General features: G+C 38.1%; 1 protein-coding gene across 13 annotated transcripts; it reads left to right on the forward strand.

Moving 5' to 3' along the window:
• The first annotated feature begins 1,467 nt into the window (after window positions 1–1,467).
• aifm1 (apoptosis inducing factor mitochondrion associated 1) lies at window positions 1,468–17,011 on the forward strand. 13 transcript variants are annotated; one of them, XM_028467053.1, is made up of 21 exons: window positions 1,468–1,523; window positions 1,613–1,724; window positions 2,975–3,117; window positions 3,311–3,416; window positions 4,432–4,635; window positions 7,862–7,939; window positions 8,089–8,169; window positions 8,717–9,166; window positions 9,490–9,611; window positions 9,715–9,845; window positions 10,398–10,488; window positions 10,564–10,648; window positions 10,728–10,804; window positions 11,582–11,690; window positions 11,776–11,883; window positions 11,966–12,054; window positions 12,141–12,281; window positions 13,844–13,986; window positions 15,852–15,976; window positions 16,369–16,556; window positions 16,643–17,011. In XM_028467053.1, exons 2-21 carry the CDS (start codon window positions 1,637–1,639, stop codon window positions 16,712–16,714), a joined length of 2,631 nt encoding a protein of 876 aa, XP_028322854.1. In that variant the 5' UTR covers window positions 1,468–1,523; window positions 1,613–1,636; the 3' UTR covers window positions 16,715–17,011. The 13 variants fall into 13 exon arrangements, with proteins under 13 accessions (XP_028322854.1, XP_028322860.1, XP_028322859.1 ...); XM_028467059.1 differs by lacking the exon at window positions 1,468–1,523 and having other exon boundaries at window positions 1,530–1,724; window positions 8,717–8,910; window positions 9,106–9,166; window positions 9,493–9,611; XM_028467058.1 differs by lacking the exon at window positions 1,468–1,523 and having other exon boundaries at window positions 1,530–1,724; window positions 8,717–8,730; window positions 8,767–9,166.
• The last annotated feature ends 510 nt before the right edge of the window (window positions 17,012–17,521 follow it).

Raw genomic sequence — 17,521 nt, forward strand, 5'->3', positions numbered from 1 at the left:
TATCTGTAGAAGAAGTAAAGCAGCGCCAGATTGGTTTCATTACAAATCCGTTAAATGAGAAATGTACTCAAGTTATGGAGGTAGATTTGTGTCTTTGTTATTCAATAAGATAAATAAATCATATATATATATATATATATATATATATATATATATATATATATATATATATATATATATATATATATATATATTAAATAAATATTAAAAATATTTATTTTCGATTGAAGTAAATATATATATATAGACTCAAATATTGCATTCAAACAATTTTTTTCCTTGATCGGAAAACTTTCAATTCAATCAAAGAACAAAAGTTTTCAAACTATGGACGACCATTTCCACCAGTAACTCCCACCCACCCAAAAAAATAGAAAATAAAAAAATAAAAAAATAAAAACTAAGTCACATTATGAGACACTATTTCATAATTATGAGATACTAAGTCATAATTATGACGAGATAGTATCATCATACAAGTTATGACTTAGTATCTCATAATTATGACTTTTACTGGTGGAATGTGTTTTGGGGTTCCATATCAAACAAAATAATTTGAAACTTCATTTTTTTTTTTGCATTCAAACACTTTTTTTTTTCTTTGATTGAACATGTCTTTTTTATTTCATTTTTTTCTTCTTTGATTGAAATGTTTTATTTTTTGATTGAATAACAAAAAACACAAATGTACATAATATGGCCCAAATACAAAAAAGATTACTTCAATCAAAAAATAAATACAATTCAATTTGCATTTGAACCTTTTTTTTCTTTGATTGAAAATATCTATTTTTGATTGAACAATAAAGACACAAATCCACCTCTATAATGTTGGCTGCTTTAGGTAGGTAATGAACAAGTTGGAGGTTAACAAATGCAGAGATTGGTGGAATGTCTGTCTATTTGTTAACTAAACATAAATAAAGTTTAGCTTTACAAATTAAACAAAACAACCTACAAAACAAATTTAAAAAATTGTAACATTCCAGCCCAGAAGATGGCGGTGCAACACATTTAATTATTTTTTGTCACCTTTAATTAAGCACAGGGGATATGTTTTACTTTAGGCTGTAAGATTGATTATTATTATAGCTGTTATGTATATACAGTTAAACAATAATTCATGCATAACTACTGTTTTTGGTGGATATTCAGGCAATCTTGGTGGTTTTGTAATGATTTTGCGACGGGAAATACACTAACTATTTGGCAACTCTTTCAGAGAGCATAAACGAAATAGATTATGTTGGCTATCGCTAAGCTTATTAACGTTATATGAAATGTAATAGTGTACGGTAAATAAATGCATACTTAACTACAAACACAATTCTTGTTTAGCGCATAAATGAAAACACAGAGCCGTTGCTATTTAAAGTGTATTATTGTAGTTTTCAGCCAGCGCTGGTAGGGAGGGTGACGCCATCTTTGCTGTAACTAATAGTCGGTTTATCAGTGGCGTCTTCTCTCTGCGGCTTTTAGAGGGTTTGGTTACCCATGATTCCCGGACCGTATGACCTGTGTGTGTGAGTGTGGCCTTGGTGGTGCTGTCTTGCTGTTGCTGTTTGTGCTCTTTGCTCCTCGCTAACTCAGACGAGCTGCTGTTTCTGTTCAGCAGGAGCAGTTTGGTGGAGCCACCATGCTGAAATGTAGGACTGCGTGGAACAAGCTTGCACCTTTAGCCAGAAGCTCCTCCACGGTGTGCCGGCGGAATGTCAGAGGAACCGGTGAGAGAAACTAGTCCCTCTAACTTTAGTGCTGGCGTCAGTCCAAACACACGTAGCTTTCAGCGGGAACGGATTCGCAAGGTGTGGCGATTAAAGACATTAAACCAGACAGGTTACCACCTTCTTACTTTAATTAGTCTAATCCACCTGACCTTCGTGCACTGGTATGAAAGCTAACTGAGCTAATTGCTGCATGGAGACATGACAGTTACCTTACACTGCAGAGCATTTCATTGCTTTAATGTGACCGAGGAGAAAGCATTTGAATTTACAATAATAGAATAAAATAGAATACACCTTTGTTGATTCAATACAGTGTAAGAGCAGAGAGTGTCCCCCTCTTCCTGGGTTTTTAAATTGCTTTATAAATAAAGTTGGATTGAAACAAAAAATAAATACTAATATAGGATAATAGTGTAAAATGAAAAACACACCTAAATTGGAGTGGCTAGCCGTACGTAGCCGTACGAATAACCCCTGGTGCTATTTTAGGGTTATTTAATCTGTAACGCGGTTTCGGAATTCAATCTACGTATGAATAGCAAGCAGACGTACTGGCCAATGAGGGGCGCTCACGTGACCTAAACTGGCCAATGAGGGGCGCTATGTACGATTTGGCTATGTACAGATAGCCATTGCCTACATACATTAGAAAAAACCAAACGTGCTACGTTGTCCTTATGAAATCAAATTAAACAGTGATTTTGGGGTATAAATGTCAACTCGGGAAGTATTTAGTTCTTTGTGCAATAATGAGTGGCTATTTATTTCCTCTATAAATTGCATAATCATTGCTCAGTTTACAGTTAAATTAGGTTAAGTCTGGATTAGTAAAATAGAGGGTTGCTTGGATAGATGTGTAATGGCTGTCTTCAAACATATACAATTAACATTCATTTTAACAACCAAAAATTGAATGGGCTAAAGCTAACTGCTTATCCCTAAATAAAAACCCATTTACAAGAAGGCCTGACATGGGGAGGAGTTCAGTCATCCAGGAGGAGCTCAAAGTAGAGCTGCTGCTTCATAGGCCTTGAAAGGAGCCAGTTGAGGAGGTTCAGGTCTCTGGGTAGGACGTCATCCTTCTATAGAGACACCATTGTGATCTATTCGGCTAGTTACAGATCTCTTACGAAGACTATATGTTTTATACTCCACTGGTATGTTGGGGTAAATCGAGCACTAGAGATGAAGAACCAGATGAAAATGCTGTTTAATACATTTTTGGGGGTTTGTGAATGTGTTTTCAGGCTTGACCAATGGCAGAACACCAATATGTGTACCTGCAACACACATGTCCAGTGGGGCAGGAGGAGGAGGAGGAGGAGGAGGATGGGATAATACCATCTATGCTGTTCTGGTTGGCGCAGCTTGCGTTGGTGGCATGACATTAGTGAGTAACTTTTGATTAGAAAACATTCCTCAAGGAAGTTTATAGTGATGCAGGCATCATCAGGAACTGTCTCAGTGTGGCCTCTCAACAGAGGACTGGTTTGTCTGTGTACATGGTATTTGATGATTAGCAGAGTTTCCCTTTAGTGGATAAACAACAGTTGGACCAATCATGCAGTTTTTCTCACCCACAGACATACAAAACATTGAAGGAAGACCAAAGAAGATACGAGGAGCGCATTGCAGAAATCGCATCCCGACCACACAGACAAGAAGCATTAACATCATCAGAGCCTGCTGGTGAGCTCCATTCATTTAACTAATAATAAAACTATATTAGGTTAATGGTTGCAGCAACTACTGGTAAATCAATAAAATGGGAATCATTATTATTATTTTTTTATTTTTGGAAGTGACCTTTTGATATTTCATTTGTAATATTTCAAATTTTTATTTGTTTATTTATTCATTATTATTTTTTTTTTTGGGACGGAGGGAGCGTCATTGTTTTTTTTTTTTCTTTTTTAATGATGACTATTTTCAGTTTTTGTTGTCTTTAATCATTTTGGGTGTTATATGTTTTTCTTTGAGGGTTTTTTGTGATTTAGTTTTTTTCTTTGTAATTATTTAGTATTTTTTGATCAGGGACTTTGTAAATGAAGGGTATATTTATGGAGAAAAAAAAAAAGCTGGCCTGGACGTAGGACGCACCATGACACATATCATTTTGTTACCAGATAAAGACAAATTGCCACTCGAAAGTTTGTTTTGACCTTTACTATAAACAGTGGGAAGAGTTTTGTTCATTGAATTGTGGGATGTGGAGTGCCGTAGACGAATGCATAGATGCACTTCATGCATCCGTCTACTACAGGACTCCACAGCCCGCAATGCGTGAAACTTTTCCAATCATGATGTCGATAAACCGCGTGTTTACATCTGGGATCAAAACAAGCTTTATAGCGGCAATTTTCACCTGTTGCATTTTTATTTTTGTAGCAAATGATCTTAGATTTATTGATCTATGGATTTACCTGATTAAAAAAAATAATCTTCAGCAGCTTTAAGAATATTATCTGAAGTTGTGAGCATTGTTTAAACTTAATTTGATTCATAAACCCACTGTGGCAGAAATGTATTTTACCTGCAGCGCTTGGTTCAGTGACTGAAATTGGAAACAGTTTGAACAGACTTTAATTAACTCTTAAAAACAAACACAAACTAAAAAATCAAGTTATAATGTGTTTATTGGAATTAAATTTGTGTAAATTTGAATTTCTGTTAATTGTGCTCTCCTTTTATGTCTCAAACTCAGAGCTCGAAGTTGTTCCTTCATCAGAAGCAGACCCTACAGCCCCTGAGGTGGAAGTGGAAGCAGAGGTGGCCCCTGAGGTGGAAGTGGAAGCAGCGGTGGCCCCTGAGGTGGAAGCAGTGGTTGCCCCAGAGGTGGAGGCGGAATTGATTGCTGCCCCGGCGACTGAAGCTGTATCTCCCAGTGAATCGACAGAACTCCCTCCAGGTTGTTATTTATTTGTCATCTACCTACACTTGCATGATTGTGCCTCCTTTATACACCGAACTCTAAAACAAATTCTATAATAATAATATTAATTAAAATGTAATGTAATCTCTGAGTTACTTAAATTACTTAGAATAATGTTTGTCATCTATTAAACACACACTATAATACAATTGACTTCTTAGCATGAAAAACCTTTTACTTACATGGAGCAGTTTGCACAACAGATGCTGGAGAAAGTCAGTCACAAGCTTAAAGCTGCAGTATGTAAGTTATTACTTCTTCCTGAGTCTGGAAGAGTACAGACGTGTTTTCAGGGGCTCTCCGGGAATGCAATACTCCCGTCTGATAACACGACCTTGAGATTAACAGCGAGCAGTGAACAGCTGCATCTGAAGGGAGCCAAAGAAAGCCTGAGCCTGGGAAAACTGGGCCCAGAACATGACTACAAGAAAAAAAACCAAGTCAAATGCCACCACCGGATCCAGAACCTGATCCGGCTTTGGAAGAGCTTAAAGAAATGATTAAGGACATGAGACAGGATCTATCTACGAAGATAGAGTCCATGAGGAATGCCCTGGAGAAATCATTGAAAACCGTGGAGAGTGACGTCAAGGTATTGAAAGAAGAAAATGTAAAGAATGCTGAAAAGATAAAAATGCTGAATGCGAGGGTTGACGATCTGGAAAGAAAAGAAAAAGAAAAGGATGTCATCATCACGGGCCTAAAGATTAGGCCAAGGAGCTACGCCAGTGCGACAAGACAAGCAGAGGAACCGACCATCGAAGACACAAAATCGATTGAAGAACAGGTGATTGATTACCTGGACTCGAAAGGCATTGAAGTGAACCCTGACAACATCAACTACTGCCAGCTGCTGCCAAAACGCAAAGATACCAGAGATGTGAAAATTACATTTACCAACGTGAAATTTAAAGGAGAAATCATGAAGCAAGGCAGAAAACTTAAGGGAACGATGGTGTTTATGAACGAGAACTTGACGAAGCATAATGCAAGTATCGCATGGAAGGCACGACAACTGAAGAAAGGAGGAAAAATTGTGAAAACTTGGACCAGAGGCTGCAGGATTTACATCACACCCCCAGGAGAAGAAAATGGAAACCCCATTCTAATCAAAAGGATGGAAGACCTGGAAAAATACGAATGAGGTACCTAAATGACAAGAACACTGATAGAAATTATGGATATGGAAAGAATCACTAAAAATCATCCATAACATTATCAACATCAACAACGGGAGATTAATCAAGTGGACGAAGTGGACCCAAGCAACTTTTCGCACTGGAAACAAGACACAAACTGTCATTACTACACAGAGACTGAATTCAAAGTGGAAACAAAGAAGGAAAAAGGTCTGTCACTTATTCACTGTAATTGTCGGAGTATGTATGCAAATTTTGAAGACATTAAGGATTACATCTCCACATTGTATAGGTTTGACATAATAGCACTGTCAGAAACTTGGCTGAAAGAAAAAAAAGGCATGGAGTTTATGATAAAAGGATATAAATTTGTCTATAAGAACAGATTACACAAGCCAGGAGGTGGGGTGGCACTATTCATAAAAGAAAATATTGAGATGGAGATTATAGAATCGATGAATTTAACCGTGGAAGAAGTGATGGAATGTATAACAGTGAAAATTACAAGTCCAGAGGGACGTAAGATAATAATCTGTTGTTTGTATCGTGCACCTGACTGTAAAATAGACATATTTAATGAGAAACTAACTGAAATGATAGAAGAAATTAAATATAAGAGATTACTGATATGTGGAGACTTCAATATAAACATTTTAAACCCTTTAAAAAATACACACATTGAAGAGTTTACTAATTACATGTACACAAATGGATTAAAACCTCTCATAACGAAACCAACCAGAATTAATAAACACAGCTCAATACTGATAGATAACATCTTCACAAACATACAAAACACAGATCTAACGAGTGGTATATTGATAAATGACATCTCTGATCATTTACCAATATTTACGATACTTAACACTAAAAAGAAGAAGAACCTTGAAAATCATAACACCTGGACAGAAGACTGGAAGGAGAAAAACAACTAGAAAACTTTAAACAACAGATAAAAAGAGAGACGTGGGAGAGTGTTTTGAAGGAAGAAGACGTGAACGTAGCATATGACACATTTACAGACACAATAACAACAATATATGATAAATGCTGCCCTTTGAAACAAATAACAATCAAACAAAGTACCGGTAAGGGACGATAGGTTTCTATTAGGGCTGGGATAAACGATTAATTTAGCGTTTTTTTTTTTTGATGCATCAATTAATCTAACTATTGATTTTTCCAGTTCGATTTGACTTGATTCAATTATCTCCCCATTAATTGACTAAAAGTAATATATACATGTTAATTTACATATCTAAAATGAAAAAAAAAAAAAACATAAATTCCTTAACATTGCAATATATGTTTATTGCTCAAAATTCCACAATAAAGTTCAAGTAAGAATATAAAAGTACAAAATAATGTTTTCAGAGTCAGAGGTAGCGTTCAATAAAAATACAAGTTTCACGATTCTACATACTGCAGCTTTAATGCATGTAGAACTAATATGGATGTTGATTGATACACTTTTAACTGAATGAATCTTGGTAACTGTTTCTAAAACTAGGTGGAATTTAAACCCATCAGATTCATTGGTCCCACAATTAAAGCCAGAGTTCATGTGGTGAATTTCAGTTTTACAGAGGTGTGTTATAAAGGAGGCACTGTATTTGTAGCCCATGTGTGAACTTTTGCAGGTGGAAACACACACACTTCTATGTTTTTCACTAACACATCTTTTTCTAAACCTCAATTTGTGTTTCTGTGTCCGTGGTTTTGTTTTTGACAAATGTCCCATTTTCTCTCACTTTGCACATATTTCTGGTTGTGTTATTTGATCAAACTGATCTAGTAGTTTGTGACCTTTGATCTTGATCTGTTACGTGATGTCTGTCACAAGTGCATGTTGACTTTTATGGAAACTTGGTTTATTGGCTCTTTTTTTCCTGTTGAAGTTTCCAGGTCTCTGTGGGAATGACGGACTAGTCTTTTTCTGCATGAATGTTTTGTCAAATAGTCCTTGGAGAAAGCAGAAGAAATGCATGGATTCCATTAACCTACATGATTTTCTAACCAAAGAATGATTTAGTTTAAACACATCCTTTAAATTGCTTTGACAGTAGATGAGCCTGTGGTAGAAGCACCACCAGAAGAAGCAGCAGCAGCACCACCAGTAGATCCACCAGTAGTTGAGGAGGGTAAGATCTGTGAAGAAAGGATTACTTTATTTCAACTCCTTGGAATTGTCACCTTCCGGTTTAAACTGTATTTGTAAAAACAAAGTAAAATAGGCTACTTCCTGACTAAAGGTGGATTAAACATCAGAGGATTTAATGTCACTTTACAGCTGTACTAGCAGAACCAACAGCCCCAGAGACGCCACCAGTAGAGATTTCCGAGGCATCCCCAGCCTTGGTATCAGAGAGTGGTAAGCGCTGGATCATCAGACCTGTGCATGGAACCACTCTTATATTAGGGCTGGGCGATATATCAATATTCAAGGTATATAGAGTTTTCTATTTTGGCGAAATAAAAAATCATAATATTGCCTACGCAGTATATCGATATACATGTTTTTAATTGCTTATGTATCAAAATACTCATTTCAGGATTTGCCGCTTTCACTACATCTCAGAACAACATGAAAAGCACAGTTAAATAGATTTCTGAGTGTGTCCTCACCCTCTCGTGCTGTCCCATATAGGAGAAAAAGACAAAAGTGGCATATATTGTGCAGCTGTTTGTTTGATAAATGAGCCTGTGGTATTTTGCATCGGCAAATGTAACCCAGAATCTTTCTAGTGTTTCTCATCAGACTAAATTTGAATTAAAATGATGGAGATTTATATCGCATATCGCTATTTTGAGAGGAAATATTGAGTTTTGATCCATATCGCCCAGCCCTACATAATTGCCCATGTAAAGGTTACATTTTCCCCATTTTAACTGTCTGTATGATGCGGTTATACTATCAGAACCAGCTGCGGAGGTACCAGCCGCTGCGGAGGTACCAGCCGCTGCGGAGGTACCAGCCGCTGCGGAGGTACCAGCCGCTGCGGAGGTACCAGCCGCTGCGGAGGTACCAGCCGCTGCGGAGGTACCAGCCGCGGCGGAGGTACCAGCCGCGGCGGAGGTACCAGCCGCGGAGGAGGTACCAGCCGCGGAGGAGGTACCAGCCGCGGAGGAGGTACCAGCCGCGGCGGAGGTACCAGCCGCGGAGGAGGTACCAGCCGCGGAGGAGGTACCAGCCGCGGAGGAGGTACCAGCCGCGGAGGAGGTACCAGCCGCGGAGGAGGTACCAGCCGCGGAGGAGGTACCAGCCGCGGAGGAGGTACCAGCCGCGGAGGAGGTACCAGCCGCGGAGGTACCAGCCGCGGAGGTACCAGCTGAGCCTCAGCCTGAAGTCGCTGCAGAGGCTGAGAGTGGTAAGACTTCAGTCTGGAACAGGGACGCTGACCCACTCTGGAAATGCCTGTTCAATGTGATAATGTTAAAGTAATTTTCTCACACCTTTTTGTTCTGTTTCTTAATTACAGATTCACCCTGTTTCTGTGACTGTTTATGTAATGATAAATGTTAATGTCTCTAATAATATTGATCAGTTATTTTCTTCTTTTTCTTACCAGGTGCATGTAATCCCAGCAGTATTTTTCTAGATGAGAGTATTTTTGACAATCAAATTGTTGTTTATCTGATGTCCATTTAATGTTTTCTCTCTTTGTTTTTATTTTATTGTTATGATTGGAAGCAGCAGAGTCCAAACCCTCTTCCGCTACATTTCCGTCCCATGTCCCATACCTCCTTATCGGTGGGGGCACCGCCTCTTTCGCTGCTGCGCGCTCCATTCGAGCCAGAGACCCCAATGCCAAGGTCAGCTGGTTTTGTAAAAAAAAAAAAACTGCATTTTCTTTGTTTTTCTTTGTTGCCATTGCATCCATGATTAGTTAAGGAATTGTTTCACTTCTGTCACCAGGTCTTGATTGTGACTGAGGAACCTGACCTTCCATACATGAGACCACCTCTGTCTAAAGAGCTGTGGTTCTCTGATGATTCCAGTGTGACAGAGACTCTGCGTTTTAAACAGTGGAATGGAAAGGAAAGAAGGTATTTTTCTGAGCTTGTTTAACAACATTTCAGACTTGTTCTGTCAGTCCGTCTCTTATTGACAATCTCTGCCTGTTTCCAGTCCGATGATGGACTTTAGCAGCTGATAAATATGGAGGTTTTTCTGATTAAATGTGGCTTTTATAATGAAAACAATTAAAATCTAAAATGAAAGAAACCAAAAAAAGGTCGAAATCATGATTAATCATAAGCTTCCTGCACAGATAGCATTTCACCACCCATGTGGACTTTTCCTTTGTCAAAGTTTTTGTATTTTGTGTCAATTTCCATCTTTAGTAATCATCTTTATGAAGGTAAATGTTTTGTCCTATTGTAGTGACACAAATTCAACTGGTTTTTAACCTTTCATGCTCCCTCACATTGAACTGATGTGAAGATGATTTCAGGGTCACATGTTTAGTTTTGGTCTGTTTATTATATTGGTTCATGCAATAAAATCTGATTAAAAGCTTAAGAAACAAATGTCTTTTTTTATGTCAATCTAACAAGAAACTGACACTTCTGTGTTCTTTTTTTTTTTTTTTTTTAAAGCATTTACTTCCAGCCTCCATCCTTCTACATTAAAGCAGAGGAGCTGGGGAGTTCAGAGAATGGGGGAGTGGCTGTTCTCACTGGCAGAAAGGTCCGTTTCCAGCTGTTTTTTGTCAAAACTCTGGTACTGAAGTCATGTTGGTAAGTTATATTAATTTTCATTTAGGTGGTACACATGGATGTGAGAGGCAACAAAATAAAGATGGATGATGGATCTGAAATTTCATATGACAAGTGTTTGATTGCGACAGGTGGGACTCATTATATAATTTTTTTGGAATAAATTGTAATCAAAATCAAGTACTTGATGATTGAATGTTTTTTGCTCAGGCGGTATTCCCAGAAATCTGCAGGTGATCGAAAGAGCCGGAGAGGAAGTCATGAAGAGGACCACTTTGTTCCGCAAGGTCAGAGTTTTGCCACAAGAGGGCAGTAGCTTTATTCTATTTAAGGACAGTAACACAGAGGTTATCAACTGGTCTCACCCTGGGACCCGCTTTTTGCCAGGGTCATAAAATCACGACCCACTTTTTTTTATAATTTAGAAAACACAAATATATAATCTTATTCGTAATATAAATCTATATATTTTCCTGTGCAACATGTATTTCACAGCATGCCTGTCAAAAGAAAAGTTTCTTTCAAAATAAAAGACAAGTCCAACATGAGAGATATTAAGTATTTATGTATTTTTGACCAGCTGTCTGTGACCCACCCAGTACAGTCCGCGACCCACCAGTTGAGAATCGCTGGTCTAACGTATGGGTTCTAGCTGTTAACTAGTAACAGGCAACTTGTAGTTTAATTGCTGCAATAGCTAATCTAGTGTTTATAACTTAAAATATTGTTTACACAGGCTGCTTTCACTCATTGAAATTATTCTACATGTCGTATTCAAAGTAACTATTGTAAAAAAGATATAAAAATATTGTAATAACCAGGTTCAGTACTTGGTTACTTTGAGGGTTTAGTAAAGGGCTGAGTGGCTGACACGCCCACCATGTACACCTTTCACTGTCAGTTGAGATAAGTGACGTACGACTTCTTGATGCATATACTACTTTCTTTTTATTTGTTCACCAGTTGAGTCCAAACCAATGTTTCCATTAATGCAAACAGTTCACTGACCCACAAACCTTTACACAAATAAAATGACCATTACAAATACTATCTTTCATCTACAGATCGAAGACTTTAAAGCACTGGACAAGGTCTCCAGAAATGTGAAGTCCATCACCATCATTGGAGGTGGCTTCCTGGGCAGTGAGCTAGCTTGTGCCCTTGGCAGGAAATGTAAGTCCCCACTACAGCCTTGGAAAGAGTCACAATAAAAGATACCCAGTTGCTCAGTTATCAGTTGTGTCCTTTCTCCTTTTAGCCTCTGAGTTTGGTCTGGAGGTGGTTCAGATGTTCCCTGAGAAGGGCAACATGGGAAAAGTGCTTCCAGAGTATCTGAGCAATTGGACAACAGAAAGAGTGAAAAGAGGTTCATTTTCAGTTACAGTTTGGTTTGACTGTGAAAAGAATGCGTTTTACATGAAATCTAATGACTGTTTCTGTTTATCCAGAGGGTGTTAAAATCATTTCTGAAGCCCTGGTGAAATCTGTGAGCTTCATAGACGATGAATTAGAAATCACTCTAAAGGACGGCAGAGTGGTAGGTGCAGCAGTCTGCCTCAATGGACATTAGAGTAGAGACTGTTTTCCTCTCATTCATTACTTTGGTTTTTGTTTGGTCTTCAGGTGAAAACTGACCACATTGTGTCAGCTGTTGGACTGGAGCCCAATGTGGATCTTGCCAAGTCAGCAGGTCTGGAGGTGGATTCTGATTTCGGAGGGTATCGAGTTAATGCAGAGCTACAAGCCAGGTCCAACATATGGGTGGTAAGTAAGTGTTGTGTAAGTAAGTCGTTTTAGCCTCTGGTGTTTTTATCCTTTCTCCTTTAAAGGGTACCTGTAGTGAAAATGCATACAATCAAAAATATGTTTAATGTATTACCAATAAACAAAATATGTGCACCTTTTTTTTTTTTATAAAAAAAACACATTAAGTACTTTGTAGAATGATTTTATACCTTCGGGGATAAACTAAGCAGAGCCTCCATTCATCACAGTTGCTAACCACATTTTTGCACATCCAACACCTAACTGCACAGCCCAGTCTCATTTCTGCTGGTAACCATAGCTCTGTTTGTTAGGCTGAGTCATGTAGTTGCTGAGAAATCTTCTCGTATCATACAACCTAAATGCTGCATGAGAGCTAACAGAAACACTTCACTTCCCACATTGTAAACACACCTGTTGTGCCTCTACCTCCCACAATGCACCATTTATTTAAAGCGACAGGCCGATCAATGAAAGTGCATTGTATCCTGTCCAAAATGGCGGCTCTCTATAAGTATAAAATTGTTCTAAAAAGTCCTTTTAATGTGTTTTTTTAATTAAAAAAAAAGGTGCACATATTTTGTTTATTGGTAATAAATTAAGCACATTTTTTGTTTTACACATTTCCACTACAGGTACCCTTTAATGGGATCCAGTGTGATGTACACATGCAGATTTTAACATTTGGAGCTTTTATTTCATTTTAGGGAAACAAATTAGTTAGAAAGGGTTAAGGTTTGAACTTCTGACCAGTGTTTTCTTTCAAATATTTGTTTGTGCCAAATCATCAACTGTGATTGCGTCACCTGATGCCAATTGTTATACACATATTATGCAATAAACCATGTAATTAATGTTAAGACTTTACCAACAAAACATACATTCATGTGAATTTTTAACTCTTTAAATACCAGATCCAATATATGACGTCGCTGTGGTTTTTGTAAAGCTATGTTATTCTTCCTGTTGAGTGACTTTGGATTCCATAATTTTTTTTATTGATATCATCTTGGGTTTGTCAACAAGTTGCCAAAAGTTAATGTTGTTAGAATTTGTTGCAATAGATACATCTACCGAGATCTTAAAAAATAAAAGTGCATGACACCTCTCGGAAAAATACATCTAAAAAGACTGTAGTAATATAAAAATATATGTAATAAGGATTCTATCAGTGATAATGTCATTGCTATTATTAAAAGCAATACTATGCCTTATCTTAAACCTAATTACTGTTTAGTAAAGCAGAGGCTATTTTTTAAGGTTATTTCAAACAACAAAACAGTACATGCAAAGCATTACTTAACAAAACAACTCAACCCAATTATATTTCTCTTCTGTTATGAAAATTTGTGTTTTGACAATAGAAGCTTATGGTGGTGCTCATCAATATTTGAAAAGAAGTGCAAATTTGATCTACCGTAATAGCTAGTGTTCCATTTATTTAAGCATAAGGATAAATTGTGAACCACTTTTCAAATGAGGTATTGTCTAGAAGTTGTTTTATCTGTAGTTTCATTTTATTTATTATTTATTGTTCTAAATTCCCTTCTTTGTGGACATAGGCCGGAGACGCTGCATGCTTCTATGACATCAGGCTTGGCCGCAGACGTGTGGAGCACCACGATCACGCTGTCGTGAGTGGTCGACTCGCCGGTGAGAACATGACGGGGACCAGTAAACCCTACTGGCATCAGTCCATGTTCTGGTGGGTTTCAAGTTTAGAACTTTGGTTTAAAAAAAAAAAAAAAAAAAAAAAAGACAAAGTACTTGTTTGTTGTAGAAATGAAAGGAAATGTTGCACAGGGACAACCTTTAATGAACACTGTTAAATAGATGAGCACTGGGGCAGAAAATTACTTGGATGCAATGCTTTTAGATGTCAAATGAACATGCATGATCGCTTTAAAGTGTAAAATATTAAAATTGTCCTAAAAGGATTTTAAGGTAATAGTTTTCAGTAGAGGGTTCAGTTGCTTAGGCAGTGAATTTATCATGAGTGAAAAAAGTTGTTAAACATTCGTCATCCGATATTTTCCACCACAGTGAGGAATGGATGTTCTCCATCACAGGCTTTGATCCCATGTTGGGCAGCTGGTGAATTGTGACACACTGCTGACAACATGGGTGCATTAAAAACCATGAATAAACCTGGAGACTGTGAGTCACTAGTGCACGATATGACAGTCAAAGAAAACTTTAATACCCAAAACAGCAGTGTTGATTTAAAGGGGGGGTATCATGTTTTTTTCAGGCACATAATACCATTCTATAGCATACTCAAATAACTATGAAACCCACATTTTTTTTGGAAATTGCAGCAAATATTTAAAAAAACTTGAAAGAACTTTCCCTCTGTAGCAAACGGTTCATGACGCTTCGATTTCGCCTCTATCAACTCCTTCCCTCTGACACGCCCATGAACACTCCCCCTTTCAACACTGAATATTGTATTATTAGCATTCATCACATTGATAACCATTCTAATGTATTGTAGTGAGCTTACACTGTATCATTCAACACAATGCTTGAAGTGCGTGCGTGTGTGGCTGACTGGAGAGGGAACACTTCTCCTCTGGCCGCAGCACTTATAGACAGCGCCGCTTTTATGGTTTAACTAATAAACTTACAGGGTTACTAAAGGATGAGTTCACCCAGAATGTAGGCTTATTCAATAAGTTAAGAGCTTTATTTTTGCCCCGGTAGAAACTGTCAACCACAGCCCTCTACTGCAGCCGTCTCTCTGTAGCTCCCTGGTGGGAGGGAGAGGCTGCGGCCTCGGCTTTACAGACAGTGACAAGGAGAGGAGCGAGTTTTTTAAAAACGTTTTTATTTTATTAATGTGTACATAAAAGTACAGACAGCATAAGCCAGGGGTTTATTAGAAACGTTTTTAAAATAAGTAAATTAAAAGCTAAATCTGCGGAGGCGGGTGTTGTGGGCTGAACTAAAAAGCAAGAGAACATAGGAGTGGGGAGGGGCCTTGTCCCCTCGAGCAGGAAAATGGCTGCTGGCAGTAGATTTTAAGATTACTCAAAAATACGTGAATCAATTTGAGAAACACTGGAGGTATGTTTTTCAGGAGGGAATGATACACTAACATGATATAAAGCTTGAAAAAGGGATTTTTACATGATAACCCCCCTCTTAACACAGCTGTCGTGTTGTTCTAGATTAACACATGTTAGTGTTGTAATTAACTTGTAATTTTTGACATTTGAGTTATTAGAAATTTAGCTGGAAGTGTGTCAGGAATAACTACACACTCATACACACACATACATATTAATGGCGTTGATGACCTAGAAGTCGGAGCATGTGCTGTCAGCGCACTGGCTTCTGGCAGCTTGTAAGTTTTCAAGGGCATCTGGCTGTGACGATGCTGCTGCAGGGAGAGGGCGTCATTGGAGCTTGTAGTAGTTCTGACTTCTGTATGTGTGACATCGTGATAGACAACAATGCCCAGCTGCTTAGGTTGCTCTTTTGTCAGCAGAAATTTACTATGCTTTTACTTTGAAGGATCCACTTCAGTGAAACCAGAAAGTCTAGTAATAATCTGTTGTTTTCCAACAGGAGTGACCTGGGTCCTGATGTGGGCTACGAGGCCATAGGGATTGTTGACAGCAGCCTTCCAACAGTGGGAGTGTTTGCCAAAGCCACTGCCAAGGATACACCAAAAGCTGCCGCAGAGCAGTCTGGTAACCACTTTTAATACCATTATATTATAGTTTGTATGTAACATGCAATGGTATCTTTTTCAATGTACTACTTTGTATGCACTCATTTCATAATACAGAGGCAAACGATACCTACATTTTTCATGAAAATAAATATTTCATGAGTAATATAGCTGTCTTTGTCACAATTTATTTGGCATCAGTAAATGATTATGCACATTTACATATATTGTACATGATATGAGTGATAACAAGTGTTATAAAGGCTATTTTGTGCCTTCAGATTTTCACCTGTCCTTTGGTGTCCCTTGGGCACAAAAAGTTTGGGCACCACTGTTCTAGAATATCTGTGGTGATGGTGAACTGCAGCCTCTTCATGGGTGTGTTCAAATGAAGTTCTGTTTGTGTGTCAGGGACTGGGATCCGCTCTGAAAGTGAAACAGAAGACACAGCCACGAGTCCAGTCGCCTCCACGAGCCCAGCTACGGTGGTCGAGCACAAAGACGACTACGGCAAAGGAGTGATTTTCTACTTGAGAGACAAAGTGGTGGTGGGCATTGTTCTCTGGAACGTGTTCAACAGGATGCCCGTTGCAAGGAAGGTAGGAAAGGTTCCGTTACGGCTGGTTTTGTGTCGTCATTGGAGTCCTGATTGAAACTTAAATGGTTCATTTTGTTGTTTTTGTAGATTATCAAAGATGGAGAGGAACATGCAGATCTGAACGAAGTGGCCAAGCTGTTCAACATCCATGAGGATTAATGTGGAGCAGGCTAACAGTCATGGGAGAATTTAATGTGAAGACTGGACATTTTCACAGAGTTTAACACACAAGCTGATCAATATGAATTATATCTTGTCCATAAGATATTTTTGATTTTGGAATATTTGCTGTGCCTCTGTTTATTTTTTTGTGTGCTCTTCAGGACAAACTGGTCATCTCATCTTCCAGCTGCCAGTAAACTCATGTGATTGTCATGTTGAAAAGATGTTCCTCTCTGTGGCATCACAGCAGCTTTTTTCTGAGAAAAGTTGCAATAAAAGCTATTTTTAAAAGGAGTGAACCCACTGTTTTCAGTTTAGCTTTGCAGCATCAGCTCTGACAGTAGATAAGCTGACCTCCATTCAGAGCTGCCTTTGTTTTGTGGCTTTTAAAAGTTGATGTGACTGAGATCATCTGTCTTGAAGCATTTGAATCATTGTGTTCTGCCTGGCAGATTTAATATGCTAGTGCGCGCACAACAGTGATTTTTTTTTTTTCTTTTTACCTTAAATCCGAACAAGCCTACAGTTAAAGTCCAACCTCAGCTGTAAGCATTTATTGTTCATTTAAATAGAGACAGACAAGCTGAGATAAAAAGCTCCTGACATAGACAGTTTACACTGTGTAGAAGTGTGAGCCAATTAAATCCAACTTGCACTTAAAAAAAAAAACAAGAAAGAAGCTTGGCCTACTTATCCTCACCAGAGGTGAAAACATATTTTTTTTAATATAACTCTGGGCTTGTTCTTATTAGAAATGCTCATGTTTAATATCCTCACACTTTCCTTATTGTTTCTGAAGCTCTG

Source organism: Gouania willdenowi, chromosome 14 (genome assembly GCF_900634775.1).
Source record: "Gouania willdenowi chromosome 14, fGouWil2.1, whole genome shotgun sequence".
Classification (NCBI taxonomy): domain Eukaryota; kingdom Metazoa; phylum Chordata; class Actinopteri; order Blenniiformes; family Gobiesocidae; genus Gouania; species Gouania willdenowi.

What these genes read in the sequence shown, in the direction of transcription:
- aifm1 (XM_028467053.1), top strand. Translation starts at nt 1,637, where the DNA reads ATGCTGAAATGTAGGACTGCGTGGAACAAGCTTGCACCTTTAGCCAGA. An exon ending in CCAGGTCCAACATATGGGTG is followed by an intron (nt 12,282 to 13,843) that starts GTAAGTAAGTGT and finishes TTGTGGACATAG; the next exon opens with GCCGGAGACGCTGCATGCTT. An exon ending in GGATGCCCGTTGCAAGGAAG is followed by an intron (nt 16,557 to 16,642) that starts GTAGGAAAGGTT and finishes TTGTTTTTGTAG; the next exon opens with ATTATCAAAGATGGAGAGGA.